Source organism: Pundamilia nyererei, unplaced genomic scaffold (genome assembly GCF_000239375.1).
Source record: "Pundamilia nyererei isolate P.nyererei 1_Seehausen unplaced genomic scaffold, PunNye1.0 scaffold00398, whole genome shotgun sequence".
NCBI classification, from domain to species: Eukaryota; Metazoa; Chordata; class Actinopteri; order Cichliformes; family Cichlidae; genus Pundamilia; species Pundamilia nyererei.
Genome location: NW_005187799.1, coordinates 213058 through 233500, shown reverse-complemented (window position 1 = coordinate 233500; position 20443 = coordinate 213058). Strand labels below are relative to the sequence as shown.

At 37.2% G+C, this 20443-nt stretch overlaps 2 protein-coding genes across 3 annotated transcripts in view; one reads left to right on the top strand and one right to left on the bottom strand.

The window, feature by feature from the left end:
- Positions 1-20443, bottom strand: part of LOC102197737 (ras-specific guanine nucleotide-releasing factor RalGPS1) — an 87206-nt gene that overhangs the window by 16051 nt on the left and 50712 nt on the right. Inside the window, exons 9-11 of the mRNA XM_005753071.2 lie at positions 5071-5208; positions 2329-2422; positions 259-326 (exon numbers count right to left, since the gene is read on the bottom strand). Of these exons, the coding sequence (XP_005753128.1) occupies positions 259-326; positions 2329-2422; positions 5071-5208 (300 nt within the window). The remainder of the gene's footprint in view (positions 1-258; positions 327-2328; positions 2423-5070; positions 5209-20443) is intronic.
- The window catches only part of LOC102197263 (angiopoietin-related protein 2-like), an 18552-nt gene continuing 7331 nt past the window's right edge, over positions 9223-20443 (top strand). Inside the window, exons 1-3 of one of the 2 annotated variants that reach the window (XM_005753069.2) lie at positions 9223-9397; positions 14213-15130; positions 19933-20126. In XM_005753069.2, the coding sequence (XP_005753126.1) occupies positions 14248-15130; positions 19933-20126 (1077 nt within the window). In that variant the 5' untranslated portion in view covers positions 9223-9397; positions 14213-14247. Of the gene's footprint in view, positions 9398-9418; positions 9515-14212; positions 15131-19932; positions 20127-20443 lie in introns of those variants that run through there. The other variant, XM_005753070.2, reaches the window with a different exon arrangement.

Sequence of the window (20443 nt, the reverse complement as noted above, 5' to 3'; positions counted from 1 at the left end):
TCAGAGCAGGGGTCAGGCATTAAATCAGTTCAGTTACTTTAATTTTTTTTAAGTCTAGTTTTTATTTTTATTTCAGTTAACTAAAATGTTTTTTCACATTTAGTTGAACTTTTTAGTTCAGTTTCAGGTAACTATAATAACCTCGCCTTGCAGACTTGACAGAAAAAGCTAATAATTTTTGTTTTGAGTACAACTTGGTGGAAGTGGTGGATATCTGCAGGGCTTTTTATCAGTGCAGTTCAACCATGTGTGACTTACCTGCCAGGTCTTCTTTAGAAGAAGCAATGCGAGGGGAACTGTTGCCAGGTTCAATCTTTAGAGAAAGCCTGTAACACAAATGTTTCCATTAGATAAAAGAGCTCAGTCCTGTTGTGTTTGTCAGTTAAAAGGTAGTTTCAGATTTTACTAAACACACTAAACATTACGCAACTGAGTAAGGCGATGTCACATCATCTGCTGATGAAGAAAATTATTTTAATTAACATTGTGTTACTTCTACATAGAAGCCGTCTCACTCACACTTTCTTTTATATCTCAAGTCTTAGGTCAAGCAGTTACGTCGCCCATAATACTCGCAAAATATCAATCACTTTCTTTGGTCTCTGTTTGCCACATCACCACAAATTTCTTACAGCATATGCAGTTTTACTGGGGCTGAGACAGACAGCATTAAGCAACATTTTTTTAAATGTAAAAATGAGGAAAGATAGATTTACTGCTGCCACTCCTCATTTTTTAACATAGTCTAAACACATACTTAGTCTGGATAGGATTACCTTGGCCAGCAGTCTTGGACTAGTTTTTGACCTGGATATGTCCTGTGCATATTAAACAAATATGTAGGACTGTCTTTTTTGATAAAGTATATAGTTAAGATTAGAGATGGACCGATCCGATATTAGGTATCGTATCGGTCCGATACTGACGTAAATTACTGGATCGGATATCGGAGAGAAATAAAAAATGTAATCTGATCCATTAAATATCAAAAAAAGCACCTCACAAAACTTGCAACATGGCGTAACTCAGCTCATAACCGTAGCACTCTGAGCAGTATGCATCACGTGATAGAGCGGCTGTGTGTATTTGTAGCCTCGCTACCAAACCGGTGGCATTTCATCTCCGAGGAAGTTATCCCAGAGAGAAGTAAAGCAAGTGTGTAAGTTCATCTCTGAATGTTTGTAAAGCATTCCCACGTTAAGCTTAACAACCGATACGTTAAGCTTAACAACTGCCTCTCTCTCCCTCCCTCTCCTGCTGGTACTTCAGTCGTGAAACTGATTAATGATCAGCTGATCGGCTTTTCTGCCAGTTAGCATGTAAAATCTGTCACGTTCCTGTTTCTTTCCTTTAAGGAATATTTCCTAATTGTGACATATAGTCTCCTCAGCTGAACTCAAGCAAATATTCAAAGAATTTGTGACATCACACTTATATTACTGTAATGGCCTGTTTACTGGCTTGAACAAATCATGTCTTTCACATCTCCAAACTATACAAAATGAAATGGCCTGACTATTAACACAAGTTCACATCACTCATTTTATGCTTTTTACATTGGCTCCCCATACATTTTAGGATTAGTTTAAAAATACTAAACGACCAGACTTCTGATTATTTATCAGAGTTTCTAACAAAATAAACAGATACTTGCCATCTTCATTCCCAAGCTCTGAGTTTTTGTTAGTTGTTCCTCATCCACAACTAAAGACTATAAGGGAAAGAGCCTTTCAGTCTGTGGTACCAGGACAGTGGTACAGTCTACCACTACAGCTACATTTAGCTGATTCTGTGGACTCATTTTTAAAATTAGTTAAAATATTTTTTGCTTAAAAAACTTTTTTGTTAATGATTTCATTTTGTACTTACCTGTTTATTTTATTGAATATTTTTATTGCTAATAATTGGCTTCTCATTTTCTTTTTTTTTTTACTGTTTTCTGTTGCACAGTGCTTTGTGACAGTGCTTGAAAAATTTACTGTGTTGGCTCTATCATCCCAAATGATATCATATTTCATTTCATATTTAAAGCTTATATGACATATCATTTATGTCCAACTTGAAAAATTATGATGACAAAAGTGACCCTAAGAAACCAAGAAACAAGCAGAGCAACCTAGACTCTGTCAGATAAAGCCATCAATGTCTGCTGAATGAAAGGACACACTATTGAAAAAGATCCTTTCCATTTTGCTTCCTGTGTATTGACCGTCCTCAATTTTACACTTACACCCATGCTTCTATGTGCCTGCCATAATCGACTGAAATCAAACAAATGTCAAATAATTAATTTCACAATCCCATGCCATTCACATTGAAAACACTTACTTGAAGTTATCGTCCTCTACAAACTTCTGGAGTTCCTCTATGTAGCGAACTGACAACAGATACTTCTGAACATGCGGCAGGGTCACCAAGTGATCTAATGGAAAAAAGAAAAAGCAAATTACCTTCAACACAACTCTTGGTAGAGAATTAACTTTAAATAAAGTTACTTCTCTTGTCTATGTTCTCCTTCAGTACATCCATGAATTTTCTCAGTGGTCTTTCTCTTTTTCTCTTGACTGGTAGTTCCAGTTTTAGCATCCTTTATCCAATATATCCACTATTCCTCTTCTGCACCACCCAAACAATTTTAAGCCTTAGCTCTCTAACTTTTGGAACGGTCCCGAGTAAGCTGGAGGTCAGAAATTCAGAGTTCCCAGTCAGAAAATGTTTGTGGAAAGCCTCCTTTCCCACTCAGAAACTCAGAGCAGAGTTAACAATCCAACATGGCAGTACTGAACATAAACAGTAGTAAAACTATAAACTATATAACTTTTTCAGTAATACTATTACCTGTATACCTCTCATCCACCCACGTGTAATCTGTCTTTCATTTCTCTTCTCTTATACTTTCACCTCTCTAGGCTCTCTACCATACATCTGCTCCCTATTCTCACTTTAGATAATAATGTCGTCTGTAAATATCATAGTCAATAGAGACTCCTGCCTGGCCTTATCTGCCAACCCGTTCACCACTACTGCAAACAAGAAGGGGCATAGAGTTGATTCTTAATGCAGTCCACCTTGTTTCCATCAATGACTCCTACTGCACACCTTATCACTGTCTGGCAGTCCTCATACATGTACTGCACCAGCCTTTCTCTAGATCCACAAAGACACAGTGCAACTTCTTTTGATCTTCACTATACTTCTCAACAGTATCAAAACAAACATCACAGTATGAAGCCATACTGCTGCTCACACCTCACATTTCCACCTTCTCAACATAAGCTACAAGTGTCAGAACATTTACATTTCTATCTTTCATCACACTAATCTGCGCACACTCTTTTGAGCTCAATCTGTCTTTCTAACCAACTGTCTGCATTCCATGTAGGTTATCCTTCCCTAGTGTCTAGCTATGCGTGCAACTAATTATAAGCCTTTTCCTTTGCTTTTGCCACCGCTATCTTGGCCTTGCACCTCGACTCCTGGTAGTCCTGTATACTTTCTTCATCACCTTGACAGCAATTTTATCTTGGACTTGCATTTACGCCTGTGTAAATGCACAGCAAAACATAGAAGTAAATTTTTTATCTGGACAACAATATTTTATATAACGCTAGCACTCAATAACGCACAAGGATGACAGCAAAGCAATTACAGAATCAACCCACTGATTACCATCTATAGAAGACTAGGAACTTATTTTGTCAGTTTAAAATTATCTGAATTATATGTATTAATATAACATTTTTTTAAAATAATTTTTCATCATGTTTATTAAATTTCACCGGTTTAGCACAGTGTGTGAGCAGGTGACCACATGCCACATGGCCAAAGAGCAGGAGTCGGGGTTTGAGTCTGACCCGTGGCCCTTTGCTGCATGTCTTCACCTCTCACCTCCCTGCTTCCTGTCCTCTTCACTGTTATTATCCAATAAAGGCAAATTTATAAAATTTGAGTCTCTGTTCTTATACTTAAAATTAATTACTCTGCTTAAAATTGCTTACAGTACAATGCCTGTCTTCTTTCCTGTAAAAATACTCATGATTTCAAATCAATTACTTGTAATTACATTTTATTACACAGTAGTTACTTACCCCTAGTAGCTGAGCGTATTATAGTGTTGCCCATTTTTTTGCAGTGACATTTTAAAAATAACATTAAAATTTAGGTACAGCAAGCCAAGCTTATATTTGGGAACAGAAATGATAAAACACAAAAGTGACTTCCCTGAAACAAAAGCTTTACAATGACTCACTCATTTATTCAATGATTCCCCTGCTTAGAGTTACAATTTGAGTAATTCTAACTTTTAGTCACTTGCAGATAGTGAAAGGTAAACATATTTAAACTAATTAAGATCTCCAGATTTTTTCAATAAAGCATTTAAAAGGCTTCAGAATAGTAATAGAGGATTTATATTTATTGCAGAAATTCACCCCTACTCGCCCCTCCGTCTGGGGCAACATTTCATGCAGGTATCTTGAACATTTTTATTACTCAGCAGCTCCCCACACAAAGCACACTGGAAACACCACATGCTAGCCAAAACAATTAAGGACTTGAATAAACTTAGTTTGACTGGCAGACACTTGAAAATTTTCCTGAACTCGTCAGTGAAAGTAACTTAAGCAAAGCAGAGCAATAAAGGCTCGGGTAACTAAAGCAGAGCCAAGCCATTAGAACTTTATACAAAAACCCAAACTTACATAAAAGCTAAAAAGACCATATTTCTTTAGCATCCTGCAGTGGTGATCTACTTGGGTTATTATGAACACATACATATTTTGGCTTCATCCATATTAAAGATTTATGACATACAGGGCTGTGAAAAATGTTTAGGTTTTTTCATATTTGTCACATGTTTCAGATCAAACAATTTAAATATTAAACAAAATTAAGCTTTGTAAATACAAAGTGCTGTTTTAAAACTAAATGCTTTTTTTAAAATTAAGGAATTACATTTTCACAGTAGTGTACAACCATAACTCTGATGTCAGAAGATCATCAATATATACATGATTAGGAAACAGACACTATACTGTTCCTACTGCAACTACTGATGTAATTGTGTCTTACCATAGTTACATGACATCTGCAGGTCTGAAATAACTCTCAGAAGATTGTTCATCTGATTTGTCCTCTGCTCTGTCTCTATGATGCTGTCTGATGCAGGATAAGCAGAGTCAATGTAGATAATGTCCAACAGGTAGATCCCTGTAGAAGGCACAAAAAAGCTAGTTAAACTCTTCTAACAACAGGAATAATGATGGGTTTGAAAGCATACCCAGTGATTTCAACAGAAGAATTTATTACTTCAATGAAAGCTTTAATGTGTGGAAGCATCAGTGTTTTCTGTATTTGGTTCTTTTTAGTCTTTCTCACAATGTCTCATAATGTCAGCGAGAGATATTGTGAGAGCTAGAGGAGCTGCCAGAAGATTTCCCCTGGAAGTCATTAACACAAATGTGTTATATGGAAACACTGATAAACACTGTTAATCTTGTTCACTACAGATTCTAGTGAAAATGGGCATTAGGCTTTTATTGGTCATTGCAATGTTTTTACTCATTTATAAAGGATGTGGACATATTATTTACAACTGGAATACATGAATTATTTTGTGGATTTTGGTTATGAATAGTGGACTTTGGTAGTTGCAAACCTCAGGAGAATAATATAATTACTAAAATTTAAGAAAAACTGTAGTAAAAGCAATTTAAATAATCACATCAGCTCTGTCACAAGTGATCTGGAAAACAGCTGCTGAGTCACCAACTTTCCAACAATTTATTTTAACTTCTCAAGTGTTACAAAATAGTGGGGTGGAAACATACCCTGAGCATGAACAGAAACTCCCTTATCCTGCAGTGTAGAAAAATAACTACGCGTACAGTAATGTAGAACATTTTCTGCACTTTATATTTAACTTTATATCCACATAATATGATCAAAGAGGTGTCTGATCTAAATTCATTCTGCAATGTATCCAGAGAAAGCCACAAAAAACTATCTTCAATTAAAGAAGAAGAACAATAACTGCTGGTACAACCTTCATCCGAGAAAAACTGTGTACAAGTGTACACAGAAGTACTGGTGTTGTGTTAAAGTGCCTGCAATATTTTTGCAGCTTTGTGTTTGTATAATGTACAATATGTAATCTGCAGACCAGGGACTAATAGATGGAAACTGTATAAAGATATTGTTCTATAAACAGTGAGATGCTTTTTGGTCAAGCGATTATGGTGAAAATATCAAACAAACACATTACCTTTTCAAAGAGGTATATGTTCAGTTATTTAGCTAATACTTCCTTCTGTAGCTGATAAAACCTGAGTTCAAAGACTGTATTAAAGTTACATCCATAGAGCATGCCAAACCACCACGGTAAACAGCAAAAGAAACATGTTTTTATTAAGTAAAAGCAACAGCACAGTGGCATAGTGGTTGGAAATTTACCCCATGTAGATACCTTTCTGTTTCCCTCTCAATTATTATTCAGTGTACACAAAAAAAATTGATAAATAGCCATGGCCACATTCCATTCCACTGTAGTGTCCTATACTCATGACCCAAGTGTTCCATACACAGTTACATAAATCAGTGTCAGCTGTTAGGCCACAAATATGGTTTTGTTTTTCCAAACATGCAAGCCATGTACTTTAATTCAGTACAGAAGGAAGTGATAATGTGCTAAACTTGTATGCTAACTGCCAACCATACTAAATACAACAGTACTAAAGAAAGTTCACAGTAACATTTTATTATATGATCCTAATAAATGGTAAACTGGTTGTTGAATAAATTTTAGTGAGTATAGAAATCAGAGGCAAAGTCATCGTCTAGCCCGTCAAATATTAGGAAGATTTGGGGGTTTAAATAGCTTCCTTCAAGTCTTGTATAATTAGGCAACAAACTTAGCACTGGTTTAAAAGACATAAACAAAGAAAACCTTCCTCTACTTATTCAGAAAATTGAGAGCGCCTTACAAAGTTGGGCCAATTTAGGGCTCTCTCTGTTGGGTAAAATGACATATAGGATCATTCATAGGAGGTACTGGACTCCCCATAAGATTGCAAAGTTAAAACTGAGGGAATCAGATATGTGCTGGGGTGTGACAAGAGTAGAGACACACTAATACACATGCTATACGAATACCAAAAGAAATAGAATCTATGGAAAAATAATTATTGTTTCTCACTGAAATACTCGGAATACAGCCATTACAGATCCCAGTACTCTAGATATTAGGTATAGTAACAGACGACCTGAAGTTACTATTCCTTCCACCCCTGAAGTTATCGTAACTGATAGTCACATAATATCCCATAAAGTGATACAGGATATGATGTGATGCTGCTGAAAGAAAGGGGCGTTGCTGGCATGTGATGCCATGAAATGTTGATGCCTACTTTGTATATGAAAATATATAAATATACATAAATGTACCTTTTTTTTCTTCTGTTATCAGCTCGTTGTTAGTTGAGTGGTTTGTAGTTTTTTTCCTTTTGTGGTGTGCATCTATGTAAATATTGTTGCTATTACATATCACCATCTTCTCAACTCCACATTTGCTCAACTAGTCTACATGTGGTTACGGGACTTGGAGAAGGTATTCAGCTGCATCCCTTTGTCCTGTAGGGGTACTTTCAGAGTGTAGGGTAGTGGGCCTGTTGTTGCAGGCTACTAAAATGGATGAGGAAGAACTATTATTAACAATTACACACCAAGTTGACAAGATGTGTGCACATGGAAGAGGATCATGGAATCTACTGGAAATACTGAGTAACACCTCAGGCAGTGTTTTAGCATTTTATCTCCTCATGTAATGACGAAAGAAATTAATAGAATGAAGCCTCAGTGTTGGATGGAACAATCAAAAGTAGTAACTTCTTCAAGGACACGAAGAAGACAAATACAAGTCCAAACAAGAATATAATGGGTTAAAAACAATTCTCTGGGTTTCTATTTTTCTTAGTGCTACAGCCTAACCCCACTGAGATGCACTGGCTCTACATGATATCAGCTGTTCTGACAGTTCAACTGTTAATATTACAGCTGCACAAAACAACCAAAACGATTAACAAATATTTGCCTATGATGTCATACTGATAGTAGAGTTTAATGCGTTTCAGCTGTGCTCAGTCTAAAAAAGCTGTGCAGCCTTGTTTCCTGTCTCACAGCAAAGCCTAGTCAAAGCATCCAGCACTCATTGGCGAATTCAAACACATTGAGTCAGTAGTTGGGCAGCTGCCACTCAGGATATAATGCTACTGTTCATAACAGATGAAGCCAATTTAAATTCAGGAAGTTGTTTTTAATGATTACATTATTTTTCTACATTTCTTTGTCATGTCCATATTTGTTACCTTTCTTCAAGATAAATGTAGTGTTAAAAGCAAAAAATGTAAAATAATAATAGGAATAATATTGCTGTTGTACCATAATGCCTTTTAGGATCTTTGCTGTCATTCTCAAACAGGACTCCACCTCCACAATGAGAAATGTTACAGCTGAAGATGCAATTCTGATACAAAGCCACTGAGAATGTCCCTGTAAAGATTTGGAAATAAACAAAAAGCACAATCAAAAGCTTCTAGAGTTTCACCAAATTAAATAAAAAACATCTCAATCAGATGTCTCTGAGGGAAAGATAAAAGTATGTCTTACAGCACAAGTTTGTGAGCATGTTGTGCAATTAAAAAAATCACTGAGTCACTGACTATTTGTTGAAAGTTTCTCACATGTTATGCAACCAGTAATTACTATGACAACATAACAAACTGTATCCAGACGCTTCCACCTCTCCTCCAGGCAAATTGTTTGAATGGACAGTCACTGCTTGGTTTTACAGATATCCCCCATTTAAAGACAGAAGGACAGAATACACTATTTTTGAAGGAGCTCTTGAAGGTTTACTATCATCTCACTCTGTGTTCTCCCTGTGCCTGCGAGGGCTTCTGCCCACAGTCCAAAGACATGCATGTTAAGTTGAATTGTTATTTGTGAATGATCTCCCAGTCAGATGGAATTCCACAATCACTGGAGAACAGTGGAAAAAGGGATGACAGCGGAGCTTGCTGAGGATAAGGAATTAAAGGGTTTTTGGAGCCTGTCTCGTGTCCCGATGATGTTTTTGCTGCAAAGGGGAGGGGAAGAAGGAGTCGCTATGCCTCACAGCTTAATTACTCCAAGCAACACTGTCTTCCTTCCATTACATATGAGACACGAAGTAGGAAGAGAAACAGATTTTGTCTTCAGAGCAGGCACGAACTTTGAGTTTGAGACTCATCCCTTCAATGCAACACATGAAATTAGAAAGGAAGGCTTTGTTGCCGCTGTACAGATCATCACATCACAAGTGGACCACTGTCTTTGTGAACTTTAAATCTGATTCTGACAGAAGGTAAGAAATGATATGAAGAACTTTAACTGAATAACAGAGGAAACGTGAATGACTTCTGAGGAGCTGGAGTCAAATCTTAAACAAAAGCAAGAGAGAAAGAGACATAAACAAGTGGAAGTAAGTCAGGAAATTCTCTCAATTTTCATTTTATATGCAACACACACTGAATAAGTGGCTCAACCTTATTTTACACTTAACACAGAGTTTACTTTCCCTTCTGCCTTTTTATTAACTATATGTATGTTAAAGTTATTTCCTGCTTTATTTAAAAATAATGCATTACTTCAACTCTAATACATCTCTAAAAAGTAGAGAGGTTACACAGTTCATGACATTACTTTGCATTACTCTATAATGTTTGTTTGAAATGCTTTGTCACATAACTGCTAGTTCACATTCCATATACTCCTGAGAACTGAAGACAAAAATCTTTCAGTTTAACTGTTTTGTGATTTGTGCATCCATTACAGAGGACATAAAAGAATATGCTGGGTCTCAGGCGCATATGATCACATGTGGAAAATAAAGGCTTGCTTTGCAGAAAGTGTGTGCAATCACTTCACATTGTGGTTCAGGGAGCCTGGAAGTCATTCAGCTTTTATACTAAAGAATTATCTTGAACCTCAAGCATTTAACTCAGACTTTCAATCCATGAACTGCCTTTAAAAATGTTTGTGTTAAATATTATAAGAAGCACTCCAAGAGCCAAGACAATTCATTCTCTGTGCAGGTTTTTACTTATAATAGTATTAAATTATTTATTACTATTAAATTATTGTTAATATTTAGTTTATTTTATTTCTTCTTTTTAACACAATTTGAGGCGTTTAAGATGTTGCATTAAATACACGTTCAAAATGCAGACTTTTGCTATCTGTCCTGTTTAAACCGACTTTAATATACTTGACATCATTTTGAGTACTTTTTTTCATTTTTATGTGAACAAAGTACAGGTGCCGAATTCATTTCATTGTTCAGTAAAATTTGCTTAGTGTTAAATTTCAAGTGAAAAAGTTTTTTCCTCATGAGTGCCTTAAACAATACTGATAATATGTGACAAGCTGTGCAAGCTATAGGCTGTAGCTTCACACTGGATGGCTGAATCCCCAAGGTTTTGAATGCCTTTAACTATCCTGATAATGTCTATTTGTGACGTCTATAAGGGTATAATGTTTATGACGATGACTTTAATTACACAAAGATTATGTAGAAGAAGATAATGAATAATAAATATTGACTTGTAAATAACTGGAAACAAATAACTTTAGCTTATTATATATACTACAGTATAATTAATGAATTTATCTAAAACTAACTGGGCAGCTCATTTTCTTGCTCCTGACAATACTTGCTTTAAAGATATAACATATTTTGAGGTCAAAAAGAAAGGCACATGTGAAATACAAAGCTCAAATATAAAGCTTCATTCGAATGCAAACTGTAATGTGATATTTAAGATCCTATTTTAACAAATTTATTTCTAAACACATATAATACAGCCGAATGATTCTGATGTCTAACACACTTAAGTGTGTTTAAACATGTCACCATTTGTGGATTTGCATGACAGACTCTGATAAGTGTCTGCTTCTGTATACATCAGCTTCTCAGTCACAATAAGTTACAATTTAAGAACTAGTTCTTTTATAAGTTGTGTGTTTTGTGCAGACAACATTGATCCAACTCTGGTTAGGTGTTTTCCACGATTAACGACTCACAGGTCAGTGTTAAGTGGCCTAACAAACACAATAAAACAAAACAAAATAACCCCATCTCTTAAAATGGTCAGGTACAAGTACTGGGTTGAATGACAGAGGAAGCTGCCTCGCAAAACCTAATAACTCCAAAAGAGTTTTTATATTATGCTTGTAGCCAGACAGAGTGCAAAAACTATACAGCAATAAATTTATGACCACTCACATGTTAAACTTACTTGAGGTCAACTTGGCCAAGTAACAGTACTTATGGCCTCTGTTGTATGGGGGAAAAACAGCTCACCAATGTCAGAACTGACCTGGCTGAGACGACATTTTAAAAAAGAAAAATGAAAAAGATAGATGATGTAGTAACTACCATATCCTAAAGCCCAAGATAACATTGTCTTGTGTAACTGTCAGGGGAGGCTCCACTTTTCATGTTGTGTTATTGAACATTCCAAAGCTGTGACAGTATTTTTCATCACAAAAAGCAAGAGAAACAAGAAAACACAATATTCTATTATATGAGGTTGGAGCCTGGAATGGATACAGGGAACATCTTTCACTAAACTACTAAAGTGTAACTGGTCAAATATTGTTAAAATGAGCAGCAATGTTTTCACTATTTCATAATAAGCCAAAAAGGCAACTTTGAGCCTTAATATTTAGAGATACTTAAGAGATACTTAATATTTAGTGAATATCTTTTGTTCATAATGTAGACCATGAAATATGTACATGCAAAAACAGCAGGCAATGACTGAAGCTGGTTGTTGTTCTGGCGAACTTAACATACACTCAACAAAAATATAAACGCAACACCTTTGTTACTGCTCCCATTCCCCATGGGATGGACGTAGAGACCTAAAATTCATTCCAGATACACAATATAACCATCCCTCCCAAACAGTGGTCACAAATCAGTCCAAATGTGTGGTAGTGGGCACATCTGCTATATTGAGATAATCCATCCCACCTCACAGGTGTGCCACATCAGGATGCTGATCTGACATCATGAGTAGTGCACAGGTGTACCTCAGACTGCCCACAACAAAAGGCCACCCTGGAATGTGCAGTTTTTTGCGCTATTGGAGGTCTGGGGACCCAGAACCGGTCAGTATCTGGTGTGACCACCATTTTCCTCATGCAGTGCAACACATCGTCGCATGGAGTCTATCAGATTGTCAATTGTGGCCTGTGGAATGTTGGTCCACTCCACTTCAATGGCTGTGCGAGGTTGTTGGATATTCGTGGGAACTGGTACACGCTGTCGTATACGCCGGTCAAGCACATCCCGAACATGCTCAATGGGTGACATGTCCGGTGAGTATGCTGGCCATGCAAGAACTGGTACATTCTCAGCTGCCATCTGTCCTGAACAATGTGAACCATGATTCATCCGTGAAGCGCACACCTCTCCAACGTGCCAGACGCCATCGAATGTGAGCATTTGCCCACACAAGTCTGTTACGGCGACGAGCTGGAGTCAGATCAAGACCCCGATGAGGACGACGGGCATGCAGTTGAGCGTCCCTGAGATGGTTTCTGACAGTTTGTGCAGAAATTGTTTGGTTGTGCAAACCAATTGTTCCAGCAGCTGTCTGGGTGGCTGGTCTCAGACGATCTTGGAGGTGAACCTGCTGGATGTGGAGGTCCTGGGCTGGTGTGGTTACACGAAGTCTGCAGTTGTGAGGCCGGTTGGATGTGCTGCCATATTCTCTGAAACGCCTGTGGAGACGGCTTATGGTTGAGAAATGAACATTCAATGCACGGGCGACAGATCTGGTTGACATTCCTGCTGTCAGCATGCCAATTGCACGCTCCCTCATTGCTTGTGGCATCTGTGGCATTTTGCTGTGAGACAAAACTGCACATTCCAGGGTGGCCTTTTGTTGTGGGCAGTCTGAGGTACACCTGTGCACTACTCATGATGTCAGATCAGCATCCTGATGTGGCACACCTGTGAGGTGGGATGGATTATCTCAATATAGCAGATGTGCCCACTACCACACATTTGGACTGATTTGTGACCACTGTTTGGGAGGGATGGTTATATTGTGTATCTGGAATGAATTTTAGGTCTCTACGTCCATCCCATGGGGAATGGGAGCAGTAACAAAGGTGTTGCGTTTATATTTTTGTTGAGTGTATAAATACTGACTCTTATACTGATTCATCCTTATTAACCTGCTCTTTCCTCTCTGATTTTACCCTAGCATAGACTGGCTGCAAGACTTGCTATGTAATTAAGTAGATATTAGTTGATTTGCAAGTTACCAGCCGTAATTATTGTTTTATTATTTTGAAAATTTTTCAAAGAGTAGTTGTATAACAGCTACCTCATCATCTTCAGAGAAAAGGTTTATTTGAAGATTTTAAGACAGGTTTCAGAACCCATCACAGTACAGAAATGGTGGTAGTGAAGGCTACAAATGATCTTCTTTTGGCCTCTGACAGTGGACTCATCTCTGTGCTTGTCCTGCTAGACTATAATGCTGACTATATATTTTATTACACGGATAAGAGCATGCTGTAGGTATTAAAAGTATTGCGCTGTAATGGGTTGAACTACATGTATCTAACAGACTTCAGTGTGGCTATGTAAATGGGAAGTCTTCTACACACATAAAGGTTAACTATGGAGTTCCACAGGGTTCTGTGCTAGGGTCAGTTGTGTTTATATTACATACACTTCCCCTAAGCACTACAAATAGAAGGCATAATATACATTTCACTACTGATGATTACCAGATTTTTCTATCCATGAAGCCAAATAAAATACACCAATTTTGCAGGAATGTCTTAACAGCATAACGACCTGGATGACCTCTAATTTTATGCTTAAAATAACAGATAAAACTCATGTTATTGAACTCAGCCATAAAGATCTTAGAAATATGGTATCTAACTCTGGATGGTATTACCTTGTTACATTATAGGCAGCAACTTTCTGGGACAGAGCTGTGAAAATACATACACTGCCTGTATGTATATACATATGAGCTTCTGAGCACACAGAGGTGGTGATAAAGTAATTGCCTTCAACGACTAACACCAGGTCAATAGCTGATGAGAGAAAACAGACCCTTGCTAAGCATCTCTGCTTCATCTCTTTCAGAAATTGTCGTAGTCTGGGAGCAGCTGAACTGTGCTATGATTCTCCCTGTGGTGGTAATGGTGAGTCTCCTGTTGCTCTCTGGACCAGAGTCAGGTCTCCAAGAAGACACTCTAGAAATTGACAACAGCAATGACATCCTAGAGAGAGAATTTATCTACGTACCAAAACGTCAAAAAAGGGCTGTTGCTGACTACAGTGCCTACCAAACAGACAAATGTTCTTATACCTTCATTGTCCCTCAGCAGAAAAACAATGGGGCAATATGTGTGAACTCCAAGGAGCCAGAGACCTTGCTGCAAAACCGTATTAATAAGCAGGAACTGGAGCTGCTCAACAGTGAGTTGCAAAAGCAGCGAAAGCAGATTGAGGCACTGCAACTGCTGATAGAGCTTGATGGGGGTGTGATTAATGAAGTCAAGCTATTGCGTAAAGAGAGCCGCAACATGAACTCCAGAGTTACTCAGCTCTACATGCAGCTGCTGCATGAGATTATTCGCAAACGAGACAATGCTCTGGAGGTGTCACAGCTGGAGACCCGTGTGCTCAACCACACAAATGAGATGGGGAGGCTAGCTGGACGGTACCAAGACCTGGATCATAAGTACCAGCATCTATCAGCCCTCGCAAGCAGCCAGAGTGCTCTCCTGGAGCAGCTTGAAGAGCAGTGTAAGCACGGAGGATACTTTTACAGAAAGGTTCAAGAGCCCAGCCGTCGTCTCCAGCCACAATCTCCTGCAATCTCCCAGCCTCCTTTACAAACACCTGAATTGTCTCCTGGTGGCTACAGACCTTTCCATCCACCCACTTACACTCGTTACACCAACTACCCCATGAATAATGAGATCCAAAATGACCAGAAAGCCAGAGCACTGCCCACAATGCCAGCCGCAACATACAGCTTCACAAATGAGCCCTCTGGTAAGTACTGGTAAGAAATGTTTGTATCTTCCTTTGAAGTCTCTAACTGAACAAACATTTGCAGTCCTGCATTCACTGAGAATATACCAACAGAGACATATTTATTGAATAACTGAACGTTCTTTTAACAAAAATGTCAGATAGTTTAGGTTACTATAGGGTAATTTCATCTTATATTAGCCAATTTGTAGAACATCTTCTGTTCAAATGATATGCATAAAGGTTTTATGGTAGCACATTTCAACATATATAATGGTTGCTATTACATTTTAGCATCATATAACACAGATATATATTTTTTTGAAAAATGGTCTGTCAATCCCCACTTTTGAACTTTTTTTTGCAGTCTGGGGGAATGTTTGATAATAAATATCTCAAATTCTATTACAGGTGAAAGTCAGGTCATCAATATGAATTCAATGTAATTCAATACAATTTTATTTATTTAATGCCAAACTGCAATAGCAGTTGTCTCAAGATGCTTTATATTGTAAGGCAAAAACCCTACAATATTACAATCTGTAACCCAAATCACAATCAGTAATTTAAGACATCAAAAAATGTTTGGATATTGGCTAGTTAAAATGTGGGGGGAAAAAGCTGAGCATGCCTGCAACTTTCATGCTGGGTTGAGCAAAAATATCATTAGATAGTATATTCCAAATAGAACTACATACTTGAGTTTATTCTTAGTCACAACAAGAAGGAAATGCAATTTTTATTCAAATCTCATGCTGGATTGTGCAAATATCTCAAACTGTACCAACATCATTACTAGCTCAGGTAGATCAGAGCAGATCAGCTACAAACTGGAAGGTTGGTGGTTTGATCCCAGTCTGCTCCAGGCTGCATGCCAAACATCCTTGGGCAAGATACTAACCCCATGTTGCTCTCTGATGAGGGATGTGAATATTAGAAACAGCACAGAGAAAAATGCTTGTGTGACTGGGTGAACGAGGGAAGTTGTGTAAAAGGCTCTGAGTGCTCAGAGTAGAAAAGCGCTTTATAAGAACCAGTCCATTTTCAAATTTCAAATTCAAATTTTTATTTGTCACGTACACAGTCATAAACAGTATGATATGCAGTGAAATGCTTAGACAACTGCTCGTGACCTAAAGAAAAAAAAAGGAAAAGGCTATGAATAAGATAGGAAATAAATATGAAAAATTAAAAAGTGTAAATTTAACTAGGAAGGAATAAAATATAAAAAATTAAGGTTAAAAATGAAATAACTGTACAACACAAATTATAAGGAAGGGTAAATTTAACTGGGAAAGAATAAGATAAAATATATAAATTAAAGCTGAAAATAAAATAACTGTACAACAAAATACACAATACATAGTATTACACAGTATAGAACTATATAAGAATGTATGAAGAAATATAAATAAATAAATGTATATATACACACAATAACAGCAGCTGTACAAGTATTAACTGGAATCTTACCATCAAAAATATAATTGCCTATACAGCAATCACTTTATAAACTGTATAAACATATACATGTATGTATTTGATGATGGTGGAGCAGAAAACATTCTAAAAAAATTGATGATTTGACATTAGTGTTATAATCATTTCTAGCAAAATTATCAAACTCCAATATTTTGTTCCATTTGGAAAGGACAACCTTTTATATTTTTGTGGTACAACTACTCATATTTTCTCAATCCAGCATTAAAGCTGAATCAAAATGGCATTTTTGTCATTTTGGGGACCACAAATTTAATGTTAAAAAGCATTCTACATGATTTTTTTACAGTATTGTGCAATTTTATCATTTATCATTCAGAAATCCTAAATAGAAATCTTCCTCACCCCCCCCTATATAAAAAAAACATCATTTCATGAACAATGTGATAGTCACCCTTTGCTTTCTGTAATGTTAAAAGCACTCACATCATCCTAAGATAAAGCACAGAGACTCTGGACTTTTACATAATGATATTATATTGAACTTTCCACAGGACTGAATATTTAAAATATATATTATTCTTTCTGCTTACTCTGGTATGAATGACTGAATATATTTTAGTAAATAACACACTATTAGCAAAACACAGTGTGAAAGAATTCTAGATTAAAATTTTTAGTTCAACATACAAGTGAAGATGTTTGACCTTCATCAGGTTATAGTTAATGCTATCAGAGAAAATATCATGTTCTCTTCGTGCACCTAACTACATTCAGTGTTAAAAGCAGAAGTTGTGCAGGTCTGAGATCAGCACCACCTTAAACACCAAAATGAATTACTGTTTATGCTCTTATATAGTGACACCAGTTACATGGATCGTGAATCCCTTTGACTTTTTGACTTTAACTTTATCAATAATACAGCTGCAGTTTTCACTGACAGTGTTTCATAAGGTACTTTAGCCTTTGTACTTTTTTCATCAGTTAATTTTGGAGTTACTATAAAGGATGGATATATAGGATGATTTGTCTGTTGTCACTGGGTGGTGCTGAGGTCTGAATCTGAGGGCAGCTCCTGTAATCACAAAGAACAGAATCATCACACACCGTGAAATTTGAAGTTTATCCCTCAAATATTAAATAAAATCAAGCCTTATATCCAGATTATCCAGTATCATTTTTATATTTAAGTTGTTTGTGCTTTTTAAAAGGAGACCTGCAAAGATGAGATGAGCAGGTTTCCAGTCCTGGTCACCTGCAAGAAAATAGAGAAACATATAGGAGGTATGCAGTTTTTAAGCTGCTGCCTGAGCACTGGACAACATATATTAACGCTCTCTATATTATTTCTCTCAAAGGATGCAAGGTGTACATTCAGGATTAATTCAGATAATTTTTTAACCTCAATATTTGAAACAAACTCTGTAAAAAAAAAATCTATAAATAAATATATAGAGTTGTGCTGAAAAATTAGCTTTTTAAAAAATGTGGTATTCCTGTTCTGTTTCTCATATAAACTGTTTCAGTGTCTCATCTTCAGCTACTGGTCTGAACATCCTTCAATTAAGTGTGACCTTCAGGTTCAGAGGGTAAATTTATTCGTGTGCACAGATTTAGCTACTAAACATGGCTTTCCCCAACAGCTGATTGCTCATCTTAGCTGGCTAGCTAAGGACATTGATTACAGATTAGCTTACAAACACATTTAACTTACTGAAAAAGTGTGCCAGGGCCTTGGGTCCTTCTCTTAGTTAGTCCAGGTTATTCCAGAACACCTCACGACGTCAGTTTAAAATATTCACTTGTGGTTATGGAAAATCAACACTGAATCTCCTCACAGCATTCCCGTCTATCTGCCATTCCCAAACAGAGATACGCAAGTTTCTCCAAGAAAGCAGCTACCATCAAAGCTATCATGATGATGTTACACCCCAAATTCACATCATGTAGTTGGTAATTAGAATAGAACTTATGAGAAAAAAATGCTTCAATACAAATTGGTGATGAAGACTACTAATAATGGCAGAACGCATCTTTGGGAAAACCCTTTTTTTTTTTTTTTTAAGAATAGTCCCATCCACTAATATGGAGGCCAGGGGGATAACAGACAAATTTTGGCTTCATTGTTGGGGAGATGTTAGGTTGATCACATTTTCTATGGTCAATGGTTTATATACAAGTTACGATGCTGTGTAAAATGTAAAGAAAAAAAATGTAATGTGTGTAATATGACTTCTTCTTTTAATACTCTCTAAAGTGTATGGGAACTAAAGAAACCAGTTGCTGCAATTTTAAAGAAGAATGTTTCCCATTCTCACTTAATGTAGGACTTCATTTCATAATATGCTAAATGTTTTAGTGGGTGACAGATCTAAACTGCATTTGACTGAGCAAATCTTACCTCTCATTGATTTTCAGATACAGCCACCCTACTCTACTCAGTGTTTATTCCCAACTGACAATTTTCTGCAGTTATTTTCCCCTCTCTTCTTTTGCCCCCAATGGATGGCAGGAGTTGCCCTACCTAAAGTGAGTTCTGTTGGAGGGTGAATCCCGTGTAAAAGTAAGGGTTTTCCCCTGGCCATCACCAGTAGGCGGTAGGTGAAGTGTCTTGCCCAAGGACACAACAACCAAGACAGACAGAGCTGGCAACCTTCCAGTTACAAGATGAGCTTCCCAACCCCATGAACCACGGTTGCCACGGGTTCTCCAGCTTCAGCCCACAGTCCAAAGACATGTAAATAGTGGGGTTAGGTTAATTGATAATTGTAAATTGACCATAGTTGTAAATGTAAATACTTGTCTATGTGTTAGCTCTGCAACAGACTGGTGATCTGTTCAGGGTGTATCCTGCTTCTCGCCCTAAGACAGCTCAGATAGGTCCCAGCCACCCTGTGACCCTGAATTGGATAAGCAGAAGAGAATGGATGGATGGTTGACAAGTGGTTGCTCATAGATCACTGGCTCTTTTAGGTTCTGTCTTTAATAGAATAAAGAGAATTCCACTAATTTTGTGTAATACCTTCTATCATTCCACAGATGGCAAAAAGTGAGATATAATTTAAGAATAGATGTGTTCCCATGTGTTCGCTGTGACTACAAAGAAGGTTTTGCCCACAGTACTGTTTATTCTTGCCAGCAGCAAACAGACTGGAAAGTATTTGTCATATTTCGTAGAGACAACACGTGATCAGGAGTGACTCACTTTTCCAGGAACCCTCCATCTGTATATTTTTCTATTGCACTTCATGTCTCCATGTGTGTTGTGTGCACAGGTTGTTAAAACTATAATAATGATGAAGCCAGCATGTCACTAAAAATGAGCCTATGATGATCACACACCAGATGCAATTGTATTACCCTTCATTCTCTGCCTTCTACAGGACATTTCAGAGATTGTCTAGAGGCTCTGGAGAGTGGATATACCACCAGTGGAATGTACCTCTTAAAACCAGACAAAAGCAATCAACTTATGCAGGTCTGGTGTGACCAGAGACAAGACCCTGGTGGCTGGATCGTTATTCAGAGACGTCAGGATGGCTCTGTCAACTTTTTTAGGAACTGGGACACTTACAAGGTAATAAGTTATAGTAGCACCCAAGATTGTACTTATGAGGTTGTATGTGCTGTCTAGATACACTGAAGATACTACGAAGCAAAACTGTTAGCCGCAAATGCATTAAATATCGATGGAGCATTGCATTTTAGTAATTGAAACCTCAGTCTTTCTTAAAATGGGAAATAAATGCAGAACTATAGTAGTGCTGTTGCTAATGTAAAGAATGTCTGCCCAACACCATATACAGGGAGTGCAGAATTATTAGGCAAGTTGTATTTTTGAGGAATAATTTTATTATTGAACAACAACCATGTTCTCAATGAACCCAAAAAACT